General features: G+C 42.0%; 1 protein-coding gene across 5 annotated transcripts in view; it reads right to left on the reverse strand.

The window, feature by feature from the left end:
* Positions 1–14,393, reverse strand: part of LOC110521551 (breast cancer anti-estrogen resistance protein 3) — a 97,045-nt gene that overhangs the window by 28,584 nt on the left and 54,068 nt on the right. For all 5 annotated transcript variants that reach the window (XR_002473164.2, XR_002473166.2, XM_021599165.2 and 2 more), the window contains one exon: positions 6,035–6,077. Coding sequence is in view for 3 of the 5 variants with exons in the window: in XM_021599165.2 (XP_021454840.2) it covers positions 6,035–6,077 (43 nt within the window). In the remaining 2 variants the exon portion in view is untranslated. The remainder of the gene's footprint in view (positions 1–6,034; positions 6,078–14,393) is intronic.

A 14,393-nucleotide genomic window follows, 5' to 3' on the forward strand; every position in this document is an offset into this window, starting at 1 on the left:
AAATTGTTATTTAACAACAAAAAACGAATGTAAGACAAAACAGACAGAAGATACTGGAAACAGAGCAAATACAACCGCAAACAAACAGTGCATGTGTAGGATGAGGAACTCAACTCGAGGAAGTCCGGGGAGGCAGGAGGAGCAGGTAGCTGACTAGTGGTGGCTGTTCAGCAGCCAGATGGTCTGGGGGTAGAAGCTATTGGCCAGTCTGCTAGTTTTAGCCATGATGCTCCTGTTCTGCCCACGTCTGAGTGTTTGAAGCGGGTGGCCCGTGGCTGAGGTCACTGATGATCTTCTTGGCCTTCCTGCATCACCTGGTGTTGTAGGTGTCCTGGAGGGCAGGCAGTGGGGCCCCAATGGTTTGTCAGCTGAGCGTCCCACCCTCTGTAGTGTCTTGCGGTCTGCTGCGGTGGAGTTGCTGTACCAGGCTGTGATGCAGCCTGACAGTATGCTCTCGATGGTGCTCCTGTAGGACACTGAGGGCCCTCGGAGTCGAGCTGAATTTCTTCAGCCTCCAGAAATTGAAGAGTCGCTGTCATGCCTTCTTCACCACGGTGTCTGTGTGGTTTGACCATTTCAGCTCCTCTGAGACGTGTATGCCGAGAAATGTGAGTTTTTTTCCCGTCTCCACGGCAGCCCGTTGATGAGGATGCCCCACCTGGTTCCTCCTGAAGTTCACAATCAGCTCCTTTGTTTTGCTGACGTGGAGGGAGAGGTTTTTTACTTGGCACCACACCATCAGAGTACCTACCTCCTCCATGTATGCCATCTCATCGTTGTTGGTAAACAGGCCTACTACTGTCCCGTCTCAGCAAACTTGATGATGGAGTTGGAACTGTGAGGCCACACAGTCGTGGGTATACAGGAAGTACAGGAGGGGACTGAGGACACACCCTTGTGGGGCTCATGATGGACTGTCATTTGTCAGTTGCATAGGGAGGAGTTCAGTCCCAGGGCTGTGAGCTTTGTGGTGAGCTTAGAGGGCACTATGGTACTGAAGGCTGAGCTGTAAGCAATGAACAGCAACCTCACATATGTATTTCTCTTGTCCAGGTGGTTGAGGGCAGTGTGCAGTGCAATGGCGTTTGTGTCATCCGTGGATCTGTCAGGGCGGTAGGTGAAGTGGAGAGAGTCGAGTGTCTCGGGAGGGAGGAGGTGATGTGGTCTTTGACTAGCCTCTCAAAGCACTTCATGATGACGGAAGTGAGTGCTGCGGGTCTGTAGTCGTTCATTTCAGTTACTTTACCATTCTTGGACACGAGCAAAGAGGAAGATGGATATAGAGCCAGATAGAAGTGTGCAACCAAGCATCAATAAGTGATTAGAATGCCTTTGACACTGATGATGACAACGCTGTGATGAAAGGTGAGACACACAACACACAACGCTGGCACAGAACCAAAGAGCAGTATTGACCAGTGCCAAGTGTGCCATTACAGCACATCACATACAATGTCCACATTTGTCTCTTGGTCATGTCTAAAAGATCTAGAAACTGTGTGTAATGTCTGTCCTTTAGAATTTTGGAAACTACAAAGGATAACACAAATACAATTTCCCTGGAAAGCATATTGGCACATCTTTTAATTCAACTCCAGAAAATAAAAAGATAAGAACAGACTATCAAGAGATTGACTGGAATTATGGGTGCACTTCAACACTGTCTGTCCAGCTGTTCTGCTGTGTAATAAATTATACTGTAGTACTTCAATCAAACCACTAGAGATTGCCATTTCTCTTACATTGTGGTATGAACTGTGGACTCTGTGGCTGCATTTACACAGACAGCCCAATTCGGATCTTATGCCCAATTATTGTCAAAAGAGCTGATCTGATTTTCCAAGAAATGCAATTGGTCCGGTCCGTCTCAATCACACCTGTGCTGCATATCCTAGCCACACCATATGCACATTATGTATGAATGTTCCTATTTAGAAGTATTGTGAGAAATCCAAACTTATGTCTTTGCAGTTCTGGCAATTTCTTTCTTCAAATTGGTAAGTCAATCTCTCTAACCCCCGGGAAATTGACACTGCTGACTATTTCCCTGAACGCAACACAATTCTCCTTATCTACAGCAAGATCACCTAAACTCCACAGTCTTTGACCTTGCAGTAGAAAACGTTTTACGTGCTGGGCAAATTCATTTACTTGGTATTGATGAAGATGATAGGACTGCAATCCTACATACAGGCTGTCTAGTCTGGTGAGTTGTCAGACTGTCAGATCTCACCCTGCCTGTCACATATGGTGTGTATTTCTGTGTGTATTTCTGCAGGCTGCGCGTGCTGTTCTGTGCTGTGCAGGCCACACGGAGGGCCAAAGGGTCTTCATCTGGTGTTTAGCAAGGGCTGGAGATCTCACAGGAGGCACAGAGAGCCATTGTTCCCTTTAAAGCTCTTTCATAAGCAGTTAGCTGCTTACTGTTCAGCAGGTTCTAAGAGGAAGAGAGAGAGAGAGGCTGTGTTAATGCCTCGTGTGAAAAGAAGTAAAGAAATCCCTTCATCGGGGGCCCGGGGAGACCAACAGGTCAAACAATCCACTAGGCCTGATGTTCTCCATCCTGTCTTTCCTTGTCCTCCGGTTCTTCTCTTTCACTCTCATGCTCTCTCTTTCCATTCTTCTCACTAGGTCACTCAGTCTTTCACGCTATACCCCTCTTCTCTTCTACACTCCAGCCACTGAATCAATGTGGAAATCTCATTGGATTTGCAAAAGGTCATCAACGTAAGGCCATTTAATTTTTTTCACCCAATTTTGAACCTAAATTCAATGACATGGTGACTTTTTTGGGTTGATTTCACGTTGAACTCACATTAGCTGACAACTCAACCAAATGTGAATCAAAACTAGACTGAAGAGTCTACTGGAGTAGCAGGTGTCTGGTCCTGGCCCTTTGTCCTCATCTGACACCCTTTTCTCTTTGTGACTGTGTCTCTGAGTCACTCTGACAGTTAATCTCAATCTAATCCATGTAGACACATGCCCATGATATAAAACCTGTTTCTCATAAACACCACACACTCCCAGAGGGAGAAGTTGGGCTCCATCCAGCAAAAAAGTTGTATTTTTAGGCATTGAGTCTTTCTTGAACAATTTCCACTCTCCCGCCTTCTAGATTGGCTTTGAAGATAGTAGCCATGTGAAATTGGAGGCAAAACAACAAGACTTTCACAAAGAACAGTTTGAAGCTACACTGGTGCAGCATTCAGTCATTCTGTGTCTCTAGTCCACCCACCTAAACCACTATCCCAGTGGTTGGTTGCAGTAGGATTGTGGGTATTACCCTGACCAGCTCCGTGTTGCAACACGGGTCACTTACCCACAGGAAATTACTTTGGCACATCGGCCTTTGATGTATCCTGTTCATGTGTGGCAAACATTCATTGTTGTTTAAATAGCTTGTTCAGTTAAGGCCCAGCTGGGTGGAAAAACAAACACACCTGGATGGGCTGTGTTGAGGTGTGGAGCTCACAGTAACAGTGGATAAAGTATCATGGGCGTTATATACGGCCTGGGCCAGACAGTGCAGTTCAGCAGGAAGGCCCCACACACAGCAGCTGGATCTCCAACAAAAACAATGGGAGAGATATTAACAGGAGGTGCTCTAGTCTGCTGTACTCCTGCTGTCCTCTGCACTGTGGCTGCCCAGAATAACACAGTTGGATGAGTCTGTTGGAGGCGGGCTGTGCTTCGTCGGGCCTCTCTAGCGTTGGTTAAACACCACAGGAGAAACTCTACACTTACTACCCTGAATCTAGTGATACTCACCACAGAGTTTGTGTGTGTGTGTACCTCTGTGTGTTTATTTTTTTATTTCACCTTTATTTAACCAGGTAGGCCAGTTGAGAACAAGTTCTCATTAACAACTGTGAGCTGGCCAAGATAAAGCAAAGCAGACACAAAAAACAACACAGAGTTACACATGGAAAAAACAAGCGTACAGTCAATAACACAATAGAAAAAAAGACTCTATATACAGTGTGTGCAAATGGCGTGAGGAAGTAAGGCAATAAATAGGCCATAGTAGCGAAGTAATTATAGTTTAACACTGGAGTGATAGATGAGCAGATGATGATGTGCAAGTAGAAATACTGGTGTGCAAAAGAGCAGAAAAGTAAATAAAACAATATGGGGATTAGGTAGGTAGATTGATGGGCTATTTACAGATGGGCTGATGTTTATGTTAGTGTGTGTGTGTGTTAGTGTACGTGCGTGTAGATGTGTGTACAGTACCAGTCAAAAGTTTGGACACAACTATTCATTCAATTCCCACAGTAGAGTGAAACGTTAATAGTGTAAACTAAAGAGGAAAACTCTAGAAAGTGAAGGGAAGTTCAATCTCGTGCATCTCTGCTCAGGCTGATATTTCATCTGTCCAAGGGGAGCTGGCGCAGCTTATAGGGAACATTGCCTACTACCCTAGTGAGGTAGCAGAGCTGTGTGTGTGTTCATGAAAGGCTGCCATGGCACCTGATATGAGAGCTGTTTGCTCTCCTGACCTGCATGTGAAGAACCACTATGTGTGCTTTTCACACTGACCTGAGAGCATCCTATCGTATGAGGCAAGCAGCCCAGGGTATTAGTGACAGTGGGTGAGGGGGAAAAGAGAAGGAGTGGGTGAACGAGCATGTGTGTGAAAGAGAGAGAGAGTTGTCAGGCGTGTGGTATCAGAACACACAAACCTCAGTCACCACTCAAGCCCAATCACAGTGAGCAGGGACACAGGTGAAGGTAATAGGAAATATGATTTGGTCGATACGTTGACCTATTTCTGAGACAAAGTGCCTCGTAGCCTGGAGAGAAATTAGATTAGTGTATTAGACAGAGGACATTTCCACCGCTCGCTCGTCCTTTTCCTTTTGAGGCTTCTTGACAGCTTCCCCCTTAGAGAGTAGAATCATTTATGCTCACAGCAAACTTACATAAAGAGGAATTATAGCTAGAGCTAACATCAGTTACTTAGCTACTTAAACATGTACTATACAAACGTTTAGAGCACTAGATTTCAAAAAAGTCTAAAGAGAAATGTCTCTCTTCTTGGTGGAAATGCAACATTGTGTGTTCCACATCATTTCCATCTAAGAGACACTCCTTTCTACCCAAGTGGTCTCTGCTACTTTTTAACCAAAGAGACGTTACTCCACTGAAGATGTTACTCAGCTCCTTAGCTACAGATGAGTACAGTGTGGCTCCTTCTGAGACAAAACACAACAAAACTAGTGATTACAGTCTCCTGTCTGCCTACTGTTTTCCTGTGGCATTGCGGTAACAGTTGAGAGCCTATGAGGGCTACGTCTGGATCTTCACTCCTTTTCAAACAAATGCCCCTTTCTCTCTCTAACCAATGGGTATACTAGATGATGTCTACACAGGAAACAAAGCTTGAAGAGGACACTTTTACACAGCGAAACTTTCTGAACTGAATGCTCAACCTGTCTGGAGAACAAAAAGTTCAACCTCTTGTCAAAAGAATAGTACGTTACAAAACATGACATCATCAGGCCTTATAACTCAAACACACGAACACAGACATGTACACATGTACACACACACACACACATACTGTACACACATCATGTCTTCTCCATATATACTGTACATATTTACTGTCTTAATCTTTCATTGTATCTCTTTAAAATCCTGGAAAAATAAACCAAGACACTTCATATCCTTGATGTCAGATCAACATCTTGTGTCAGAGGTCCTTGAGCGCTACTAGCATTCTTGCCCTATTTCACTGATCTCGTGAACAAAACTAGTCTCAACTGTTTTGTAGGAATTAGTGTCATATCAACTTCAAAAAGCTGAACTATTTCCTTACAGTATTTGTTGTCTGGTAGAAAACATAAACCTGTATGACTGGTCTTGTCAGTCCTGACTAAAACACCATTCAGATAAGTGATGAATCAAACCTCAATATTTCTGACCGCTTCTGAATCGGTTTAAAAACAAAGTGAGATAACAAAACAATAGTGACACCTGTTGAGCCCTGTGTCTCAGCCAGATGTGTAATGGTTGAGTGGGTTCCTACCTTGACATACTCCATGGTGGGATCCATGCTGCTGCTGAGGTCCCTGGGGAAAAGAGACAGGGTTCTGTTGAGTGAACACATTTCTACTGGCTGCTGCTGGTCCCATCCACTCCCTCCCTGTGCTGTGTTGTGTCTGCAGAGCTGCTGCTACTATCCTGGCTGCTGACTGAGATTCTACCTCCTTTCTGACAGGAGTGGCAAGCTCAGACACCACCCGCCGCCACCCACTTGTCTACCCAACCAGCCCCCACACAAGTCACAGCCACATGTCCCCTTCTTCTGACCTCAGTGGCAAATTCACAGAGGGGTAAGAAACTCCCACATGAGTCCTTTCTCTGTTACATTAGATGAGAAAAAGGGGTTTAAACTGTCCCTGTCATTAGCAGGGCTAGTCCTCCCTAAATTCTCAGAACCACCTCAAGATGTCCATAATGGATTTTGAGAAGAAATCAGTTCTAACGGCTGAGAGGAGTTCATTTCAAATCCCTGAGGACGAGACGATGCCCCCTTAGGGTTCTGCTAAACATTCTGTTTTTTTTAGTTCTGCCTCTCTACTCTACTTTTTTCTCCAATATTCTGTTTTGTGTGATTAAAGAGTAGTTTAATCTAAACCCTTGATGCAGAGGCCTTACAGGGGGGGAATTAATTCCTTGAGCCTTTCACCTCTTTTCCCATAAAGATTGTGAAGGGAAAAAACACAAACATCATATTATGGCATTGAACTGGGAGGATGTGTTTTTAGTACTCTCCTGCCAATTTCGGCTAAACTTATTTTGATCTCTTATTTTTAATCCTGGTAACATGAACATCAATTTTCTTGGACAATTTCAGGCGTATCTACATCCATTATGAATCGACTTAAACATAGTCCTCCTAAAACAAGAAGAACATCTCGCATTGGCAACGTGGTCCAGGGTAGGCCAGTTAGCCCTGCTAATTCAGCCAGCTCTACTAACCCAGCAAGACCTACAAGCTCCTCACATCACAAGTCCGACATGACAACCAGCAAAGTAGACAACCAGAACCAGAACTAAGGGGTTTTGGAAGCAATCTCTGCCATGAGGGCGGACTTTTCCGCAAAACACAAAGGTGTCCTAACAGGGATTAGTGAGGTTAAACGTGACCTTCAAGCCTACTTCACGCACTTGGACGAAGCAGAGGAACACATTTGCATGGTGGAAGATACTGTCGGCTCTGTCAAAACAACGACCGAAAAGTTGGATAAACAGGTGGCGGATCTTACTTCAAAACTAAACTCGAGAACCACCACAGGAGGTCTAATTTGAGACTGGTTAATCTACTTGAAAAAGTGGCAAATGGTGACGCAGTTGCATTTCTCGCTCTCTCTCTCTTGGAAGCTGATGTGCTCTTTCAATGCGCAAGGGGTACGGAAAGTTGTCCGGCCCCAATGAGTTGAAAGAGCCCATCTGCTTCCTGCTCCTTCAGGCCAGAGAAACCATCCCTCTCCTTGAGTCCTTAACATTAAGTTTCTCAACTTTCAAGACAAAGTCCGAGTGATGCGGAAAGCCAGGGCTATGGGCAAGGTGATATACGGGGACAAAGAGATCTTGTTCTTTCCTGACCTATCTGCGGTTCTCCGCCGAAAAGGAAAAGGCTACGACAGGGTCAAACAACCAGCTCAGGTCCCTCAACATTGTTCATGGAATATCTGACCGACAATGGATGGTCACACGAGTTTGAATCTCCCTCTCAAACCGAGGCGTTCATCCATGGCATATAACATAAATCTTCTTCCTAGTCATGTTGTAGCTGTGAAGTTTACCACCACTCTGGACTATGGAGAATTAAACCCGCTTGGATTATGTGACTGTTGGCAAGCTAACTAACAATAACTAATTTATTAACTGCTACTGTAGTACTGTAGCTAGCATAACAGTTAAGTGAATAATATGATGAGCTAGCCCACTCAGTTTTCTTATAATATTTGTAGCCTGTATGTGCTCATCACTTAGCTCAGTTTCTTCAATATGACAGGCAAGATAGCTGTCCATTGAACATTGGATGTCATGTTTAAGTTTATTTATGTTATGTTGATAATTCTCTTCCATTGGATTACATAAAACACTGTCAAATGTTTTCTTTAACCTTTATTTAACTAGGCTTGTCAGTTACGAACAAATTCTTATTTACAATGACAGCCTAGGAACAGTGGGTTAACTGCCTCATTCAGGGGCAGAACGACAGATTTTTACCTTGTCAGCTTGGAGATTCAATCTAGCAACCTTTTGGTTACTGGCCCAACACTCTAACCACTAGGCTACCACCTGCCCCAAAATGCTGATGAAGATGTTTAGCTCCATGTCAATGGACACATCGGGACCTTATTCATTCATCCTGCATTACCGAGAAGTATCGGGACTACTTTATATGAAGACACACATGTGCAAGCCTGACTTCTACATCATGTGCTGGGGCCTTTGGGTAATGTAGCACATATTCAAGGGTATATTTTTTTCTCACATAGCCTGTTAATTTCTGATCTTTGATACTTTTTTTGGTTTATAAACTTATCATGGTATACTACGTTAATGCTATAGGTATGGGCCATTTTGTTACATGGTAGCTACTAGCTATTTTGGACTGTCCATACTTTAACGTTAGCGTTAGCCAGGCTTCACTGACTAGCATTACTGTTTTAGGTGGAGCTATTGTTTGCTACTTTTCAAACGAATACTACGTGATACAGTATTTCACATATCATCTTGCTAGATATGTGTTTTGTTGTGATATTTCACATAACATCTTGCAAGATGGGCCTTTTGTTTTGTTCGTGAGGAGTAATGGCAGAGAGACGGTAGGAGACACTGTTTTATTTAGGGTCGCTTAGGTTAGACTGCTCCCTTTAACGGATCAGTCGTCCACCAGGCTACACTCTACGGTTAGGGGGAGGTTGGAGAGGAAGCGATGGGTGTCTCGGTTAGGGAGACAAGGGAATGGTGTTCAGTGTTTTACTGTTAGGATAGATTTATGTTTGTTTGTTCCAACAGATCTTTACATCTTTATGCTATAGCTTATTCCATGTTTACATCTTCGGATAAATTACTTCAAATGTCAACCTTAATTTTACTTTGGGGAATGTCTGTAGAGTTTGTAAACTATCCAAGCTTTAAACAGGTTATTACTAGGCTTAAACAACTTCATTCATCTATTGTGTTCCTACAAGAAACTCACGTGTTTAAGGACGAGCTACTTAAAGTACGCAGGAGATGGCGAGGCCAAGTAAAAGCATCCTGTTTCTCCTCTCATTCTCGTGGTGTTATGGTTTTAATTCACAAATTTGTTCCGTTTCAAGTGGAAAATATTATAACTGATACAGCAGTTAGATAGATTTTTAACAGGGAACTCTTTTGAATGGGTGTATTAATCTGGTTAATGTTGATGGTCCTAATCATGCTATTCCCAAATTCTTTAGGAATGTATTTCTATTGATAGCCTCCCTTCCTAATAAAGTCATAATAGCAGGGGGTTTTAATTGCACTCTTGATCCTCATCTAGCTTGCTCCTCTGGTTTAGACACTTCCCACTCGCAGAGTAGAAAGACATTACAGCATTTCATTACGGACTTAAATCTATTTTAATTAACCTTGGAGGACTAAGTAGTATGGACTACTTTTTAGTTTATTGCTCATTGCTTCCCAATGTAGCAGGACGTGGATATAATAGTATTGTTTTGAGTGACCATTCTCCTGTGTCATTATTCTATAGGGATACAAAACTGGTAAAAGGATCCTCTAGATGGTGTTTGCATCCCAGATGGTTACAGGACCCAGACTTCTTACGTTACGTTGGAGTGCATATAGATGTATATTTTACATTGAACACTGACCAAACCTCAGCGAGTACCAGATGGGAGGCATTCAAAGCCTATATTAGGGGGCAAATTATACGTTTTACCAGTTTCAAATCAAATCAATTACATCTGAAAATGAGAGCGATGGACAGCAAAATCAGAGAATTGGAGAGGGAAGCTTTTTTGGATACCTCACTAGAAGTAAACAAATAATTATTTACTCTTAAAGCTCAGTATGAAGAACTTTCCACCTCAAAGGCTGCAAACAGCCTAACAAGGCTGAAACAGTCCTTCTGTGATCAAGGTGAAAAACATGGCAAATTGCTGGCCTGGTGCATTAAGAAGTTAAATTCAGACAAAGCCATTAATTGAATTCCTAATTTCCAAGGACAATTATCAATGGATCCTGTAGAAATAAACCAAACATTTGCTTCCTACTACAACACACTTTACAACTCTGAATCTTAACTTAACTAATCAGACATCATTTTTGGATGGTCTTGATTTTCCCTCTATGTCAGAAGACACAAAATTGGATCTGGAAAGGAATTGAATGGTGTTGAAATATCTGATGCTATTTCTAATATGAAGGGAGGTAAAGCGGCAGGTCCAGATGATTCTCCTAGTAGATATTTAAGGACAAACTTCCAGATCCACTTTTGGATATGCATGCTGAATCCTCTCAGCAAGGTTGTTTCCACCTCTCTCTAAGGAGTGCTTTAATCACTCTTATTCAGAAGCCTGATAAATCCCCAACAAAATGTGAAAGTTAAACTGATATCTCTTCTGAACTCTGACTCAAAAATTATTGCCAAAGCTTTAGCCAGGAGATTGGATAGAGTGCTCCCATTTCTAACACACAAAGACCAAAATGACTTTGTGAAAAACCGTCAAGGTTTTCACAATGTGAGGTGAGTACTAAACATAGTGCACATGTGAAGGGTCCCCTGATACTGTCATACTCTCACATGATGCAGAGAAGGCATTCCATAGAGTTGAGTGGTCTTATTTATTTGAAGTGCTTAATTAAGAGAGTTGGGTTTGGGAACTACTTCCGTAAATGGATTAAGATATTATATACCGACCCCACTGCAGAAGTTGCCACTAACAACTTGATTTCACAACCTTTTATGATTTTTCGAGGTACGAGACAAGGATGTCCGGCCAGTCCAATACTCTTTATTTTAGCTATAGAACCCTTTGTCATTGCAGTAAGGTCCCACCTGTCAATTAGTGGAATTAAAACATTGGATTCTGAACATGTATGCAGATGATACCCTCTTATTCTTAACAGATCTAAAGAATTCTATCTCTTCCCTCTCCAATATAATTAATAACTTTGGTCAGGTTTCTGGATTTAAAGTTAATACAACTTTAAACCTCTTCTATCCTTTTCCTCAACAAGCAAGAGAGACTGAATCCAGTTGTACAGCATCCATTTGTGAATACATAACAAGGTTTCACATATATTGGTATTAAAATCACACCAGAAATTGGCTCCTTGACTTCAACAAATGATGAACCCATGGTAACGAGTGTAACAGAATCCATCAACAGATGGACATCATTGCCTATATCTATTATTGGTCAAATAAATATCATTAAGATAAATATTCTGTCCACATTTCTTTATTTATTTCAATCAATTCCTCTGGCTCCACCACCTTTATTTTTTCACAAAGATCAGAAAGATACTCTCAAATTTGATCTGAAGCAACAGAAAACCAAGGCTTAGACTTTCTCTTCTTTATTTGCCCTATGACAGAGGGGGGTTGCAACTTCCACACCTACAGTGGTATTACTGGTCTGCACAACTTAGGGCTGCAATGTTTTGGTTCTCCAAGAAACCATACTTACCCAGGCTGCAGACTGAAATGCTGTCCACAAAAGGCTTAACTCTGTATGGATATTTGTACTCTGCTCCCTTTAAGAAGCTAAAGAAGAATACTACTAATCCCTTTGTTAAAAACATCCTAACTATGTGGCCTGAAGTACAGCAATATCTGGGCGAATCCCCTGTATTATCCAGTTTTACACCAATTTGGGGCAATGACAATTTCACACCTATTAAAAATTACTTGGGTTTAAAGAATGGCCAAGAAATTGTATTGTTAAAGTAATGGATTTATTCAATTAAAAAGGGCTCATGTCGTTTGAAGAAATAAATGAAAGATTTAGCTTACCACAAAAGCCTTTTTTCAAATACTTACAATTGAGAAGATTTATTTTGTTCCAGTCTAAAACAATCGTCCCTACAACGTCCTTTGACCACTTTAGAAACTCTCTCTGTTAGTGTGTGTTATGGGAGAGTCACTATATGGGAAAATGGTAGATACTCATAAACTCTGATAGTAAGAGACTTCAGTAGATACAAGATATGCAGGAAGATATTTCAGCAGAGGACAGGGGTAGGATATGCTCTAGAGTTCAGATACAGACAATAAACACCTGCCTGAGATTGTTGCAATACAATTTGATAATGAGAACATATATCACCTGTTAAGCTCCACATATTTGACCCTAATATCCCAGACCTGTGTTAAATGTGACATGCATTTAGGCACCTTGTATCATTGCCTGTGGGAATGTGCTGAAATACAAACGTTTTGGAGCTCAGTACTGCACTATATCTCTGAGATTACCTCTACCCCAATACCATTAATCCCTAAACTTTGCATCCTAAATCTTTACCCAGGGAATTTCTCTTTACATAGGAAAGAGAAGAAAATGGTTGATCTCTGTCTATTACAAGCTAGACTTTCAATTGCTCTGCACTGAAAGTATGTCAGTTCACCCTCACTTGGTCATTGGTTAAAATAATTTGTGTCAATCCTGGCTCTTGAAAAATGTACTTATATAGTGAAAAAGAAAGCCCCAGAGTTTCATGATATTTGGGATCTGTTTTGTGACTTTTTGCAAACCAGTGATATTTTAGAAGAATTGGAAGGTGAATATTAGGCGAATATTGGCTATAGTCGAAGCGTAATCTGCATTATCTACGACTGAATATAATACTTTTTATGTATTTTTATAAGTAGAAATGTGTCTGTGAATGTTTGGTTGTTATGCTTTTGTCTCTTGGGGTTGGTGGGGTATGTGTGGAAATAAAGAAATCCATGTATTTCTGTAATTGTTAATTTGGAACTAATAAATATGTGTTCAAAAAAAGTGTTTTAAGAAGAGCCTCTGTGGAATAGAAAACAGTCGAATGTTGCCCCTTATTCCATACAAAATGTTGGCTAAGCGAACAGGTATCCAAACCAAAGAATTTACAGTAAGATTACAATCTAAAAGTAACTCACCAAACTACGTTGATGGCCCTTGGTCTTTCCTTTTTTCCCTAATGTTCTGAACAGGGCGTGAATGCAGCAGGAAATACGGTGGCGAATAAAGTCAACTGGAAAGAGGATGTTTGCTGCATCCTGAGAAGTTCAGCGTCGGCCACTAGCTCTTAAACAGCTCCTCTCAGCTCTTTCTCCATTTAGCTTCTGTACGACCACGTCTCATCTACTCACTGAACTTGGGAGAACTGAACTTTCTCTCCTCTGCATATTCTTTCATGTCAGCCCACACAATAACCTGGCTTTTCTTTCAGCAGGGTGAGTGGGTGGTTGTCACACCACCTCAGAGGAACACAACACAACACAGGCAGGCTGCTGCGCTGGCTGGTTCAGCTCTGAAGTCACTCCCTCCGAATAAAGAGCTGGCCTTGTTACTCAACAACTACAGCTACAGTGTTAGGTAACATCCCAATCAGTTCGCAGTGTGGTGGTATCATACAGTTAACAGTGTGGTGGTATCATACAGTTCACAGTGTGGTGGTATCATACAGTTCAGTGTGGTGATATCATACAGTTCACAGTGTGGTGGTATCATACAGTTAACAGTGTGGTGGTATCATACAGTTAACAGTGTGGTGGTATCATACAGTTCACAGTGTGGTGGTATCATACAGTTCACAGTGTGGTGGTATCATACAGTTCAGTGTGGTGATATCATACAGTTCACAGTGTGGTGGTATCATACAGTTCAGTGTGGTGGTATCATACAGTTCACAGTGTAGTGATATCATACAGTTCACAATGTAGTGATATCATACAGTTCACAGTGTGGTGGTATCATACAGTTCACAGTGTGGTGATATCATACAGTTTACAGTGTGGTGGTATCATACAGTTCACAGTATGGTGATATCATACAGTTCACAGTGTGGTGATATCATACAGTTCACAGTACGGTGATATCATACAGTTCACAGAGCAGTGGTATCATACAGTTCACAGTGTGGTGGTATCATACAGTTCACAGTACGTGGTATCATACAGTTCACAGTGTGGTGGTATCATACAGTTCGTAGAGCAGTGGTATCATACAGTTCACAGTGTGGTGGTATCATACAGTTCACAGTACGTGGTATCATACAGTTCACAGTGTGGTGGTATCATACAGTTCGTAGAGCAGTGGTATCATACAGTTCACAGTGTGGTGGTATCATACAGTTCACAGTACGTGGTATCATACAGTTCACAGTGTGGTGGTATCATACAG

The sequence above is a fragment of the Oncorhynchus mykiss genome, chromosome 30 (genome assembly GCF_013265735.2).
Source record: "Oncorhynchus mykiss isolate Arlee chromosome 30, USDA_OmykA_1.1, whole genome shotgun sequence".
Lineage (NCBI taxonomy): Eukaryota > Metazoa > Chordata > Actinopteri > Salmoniformes > Salmonidae > Oncorhynchus > Oncorhynchus mykiss.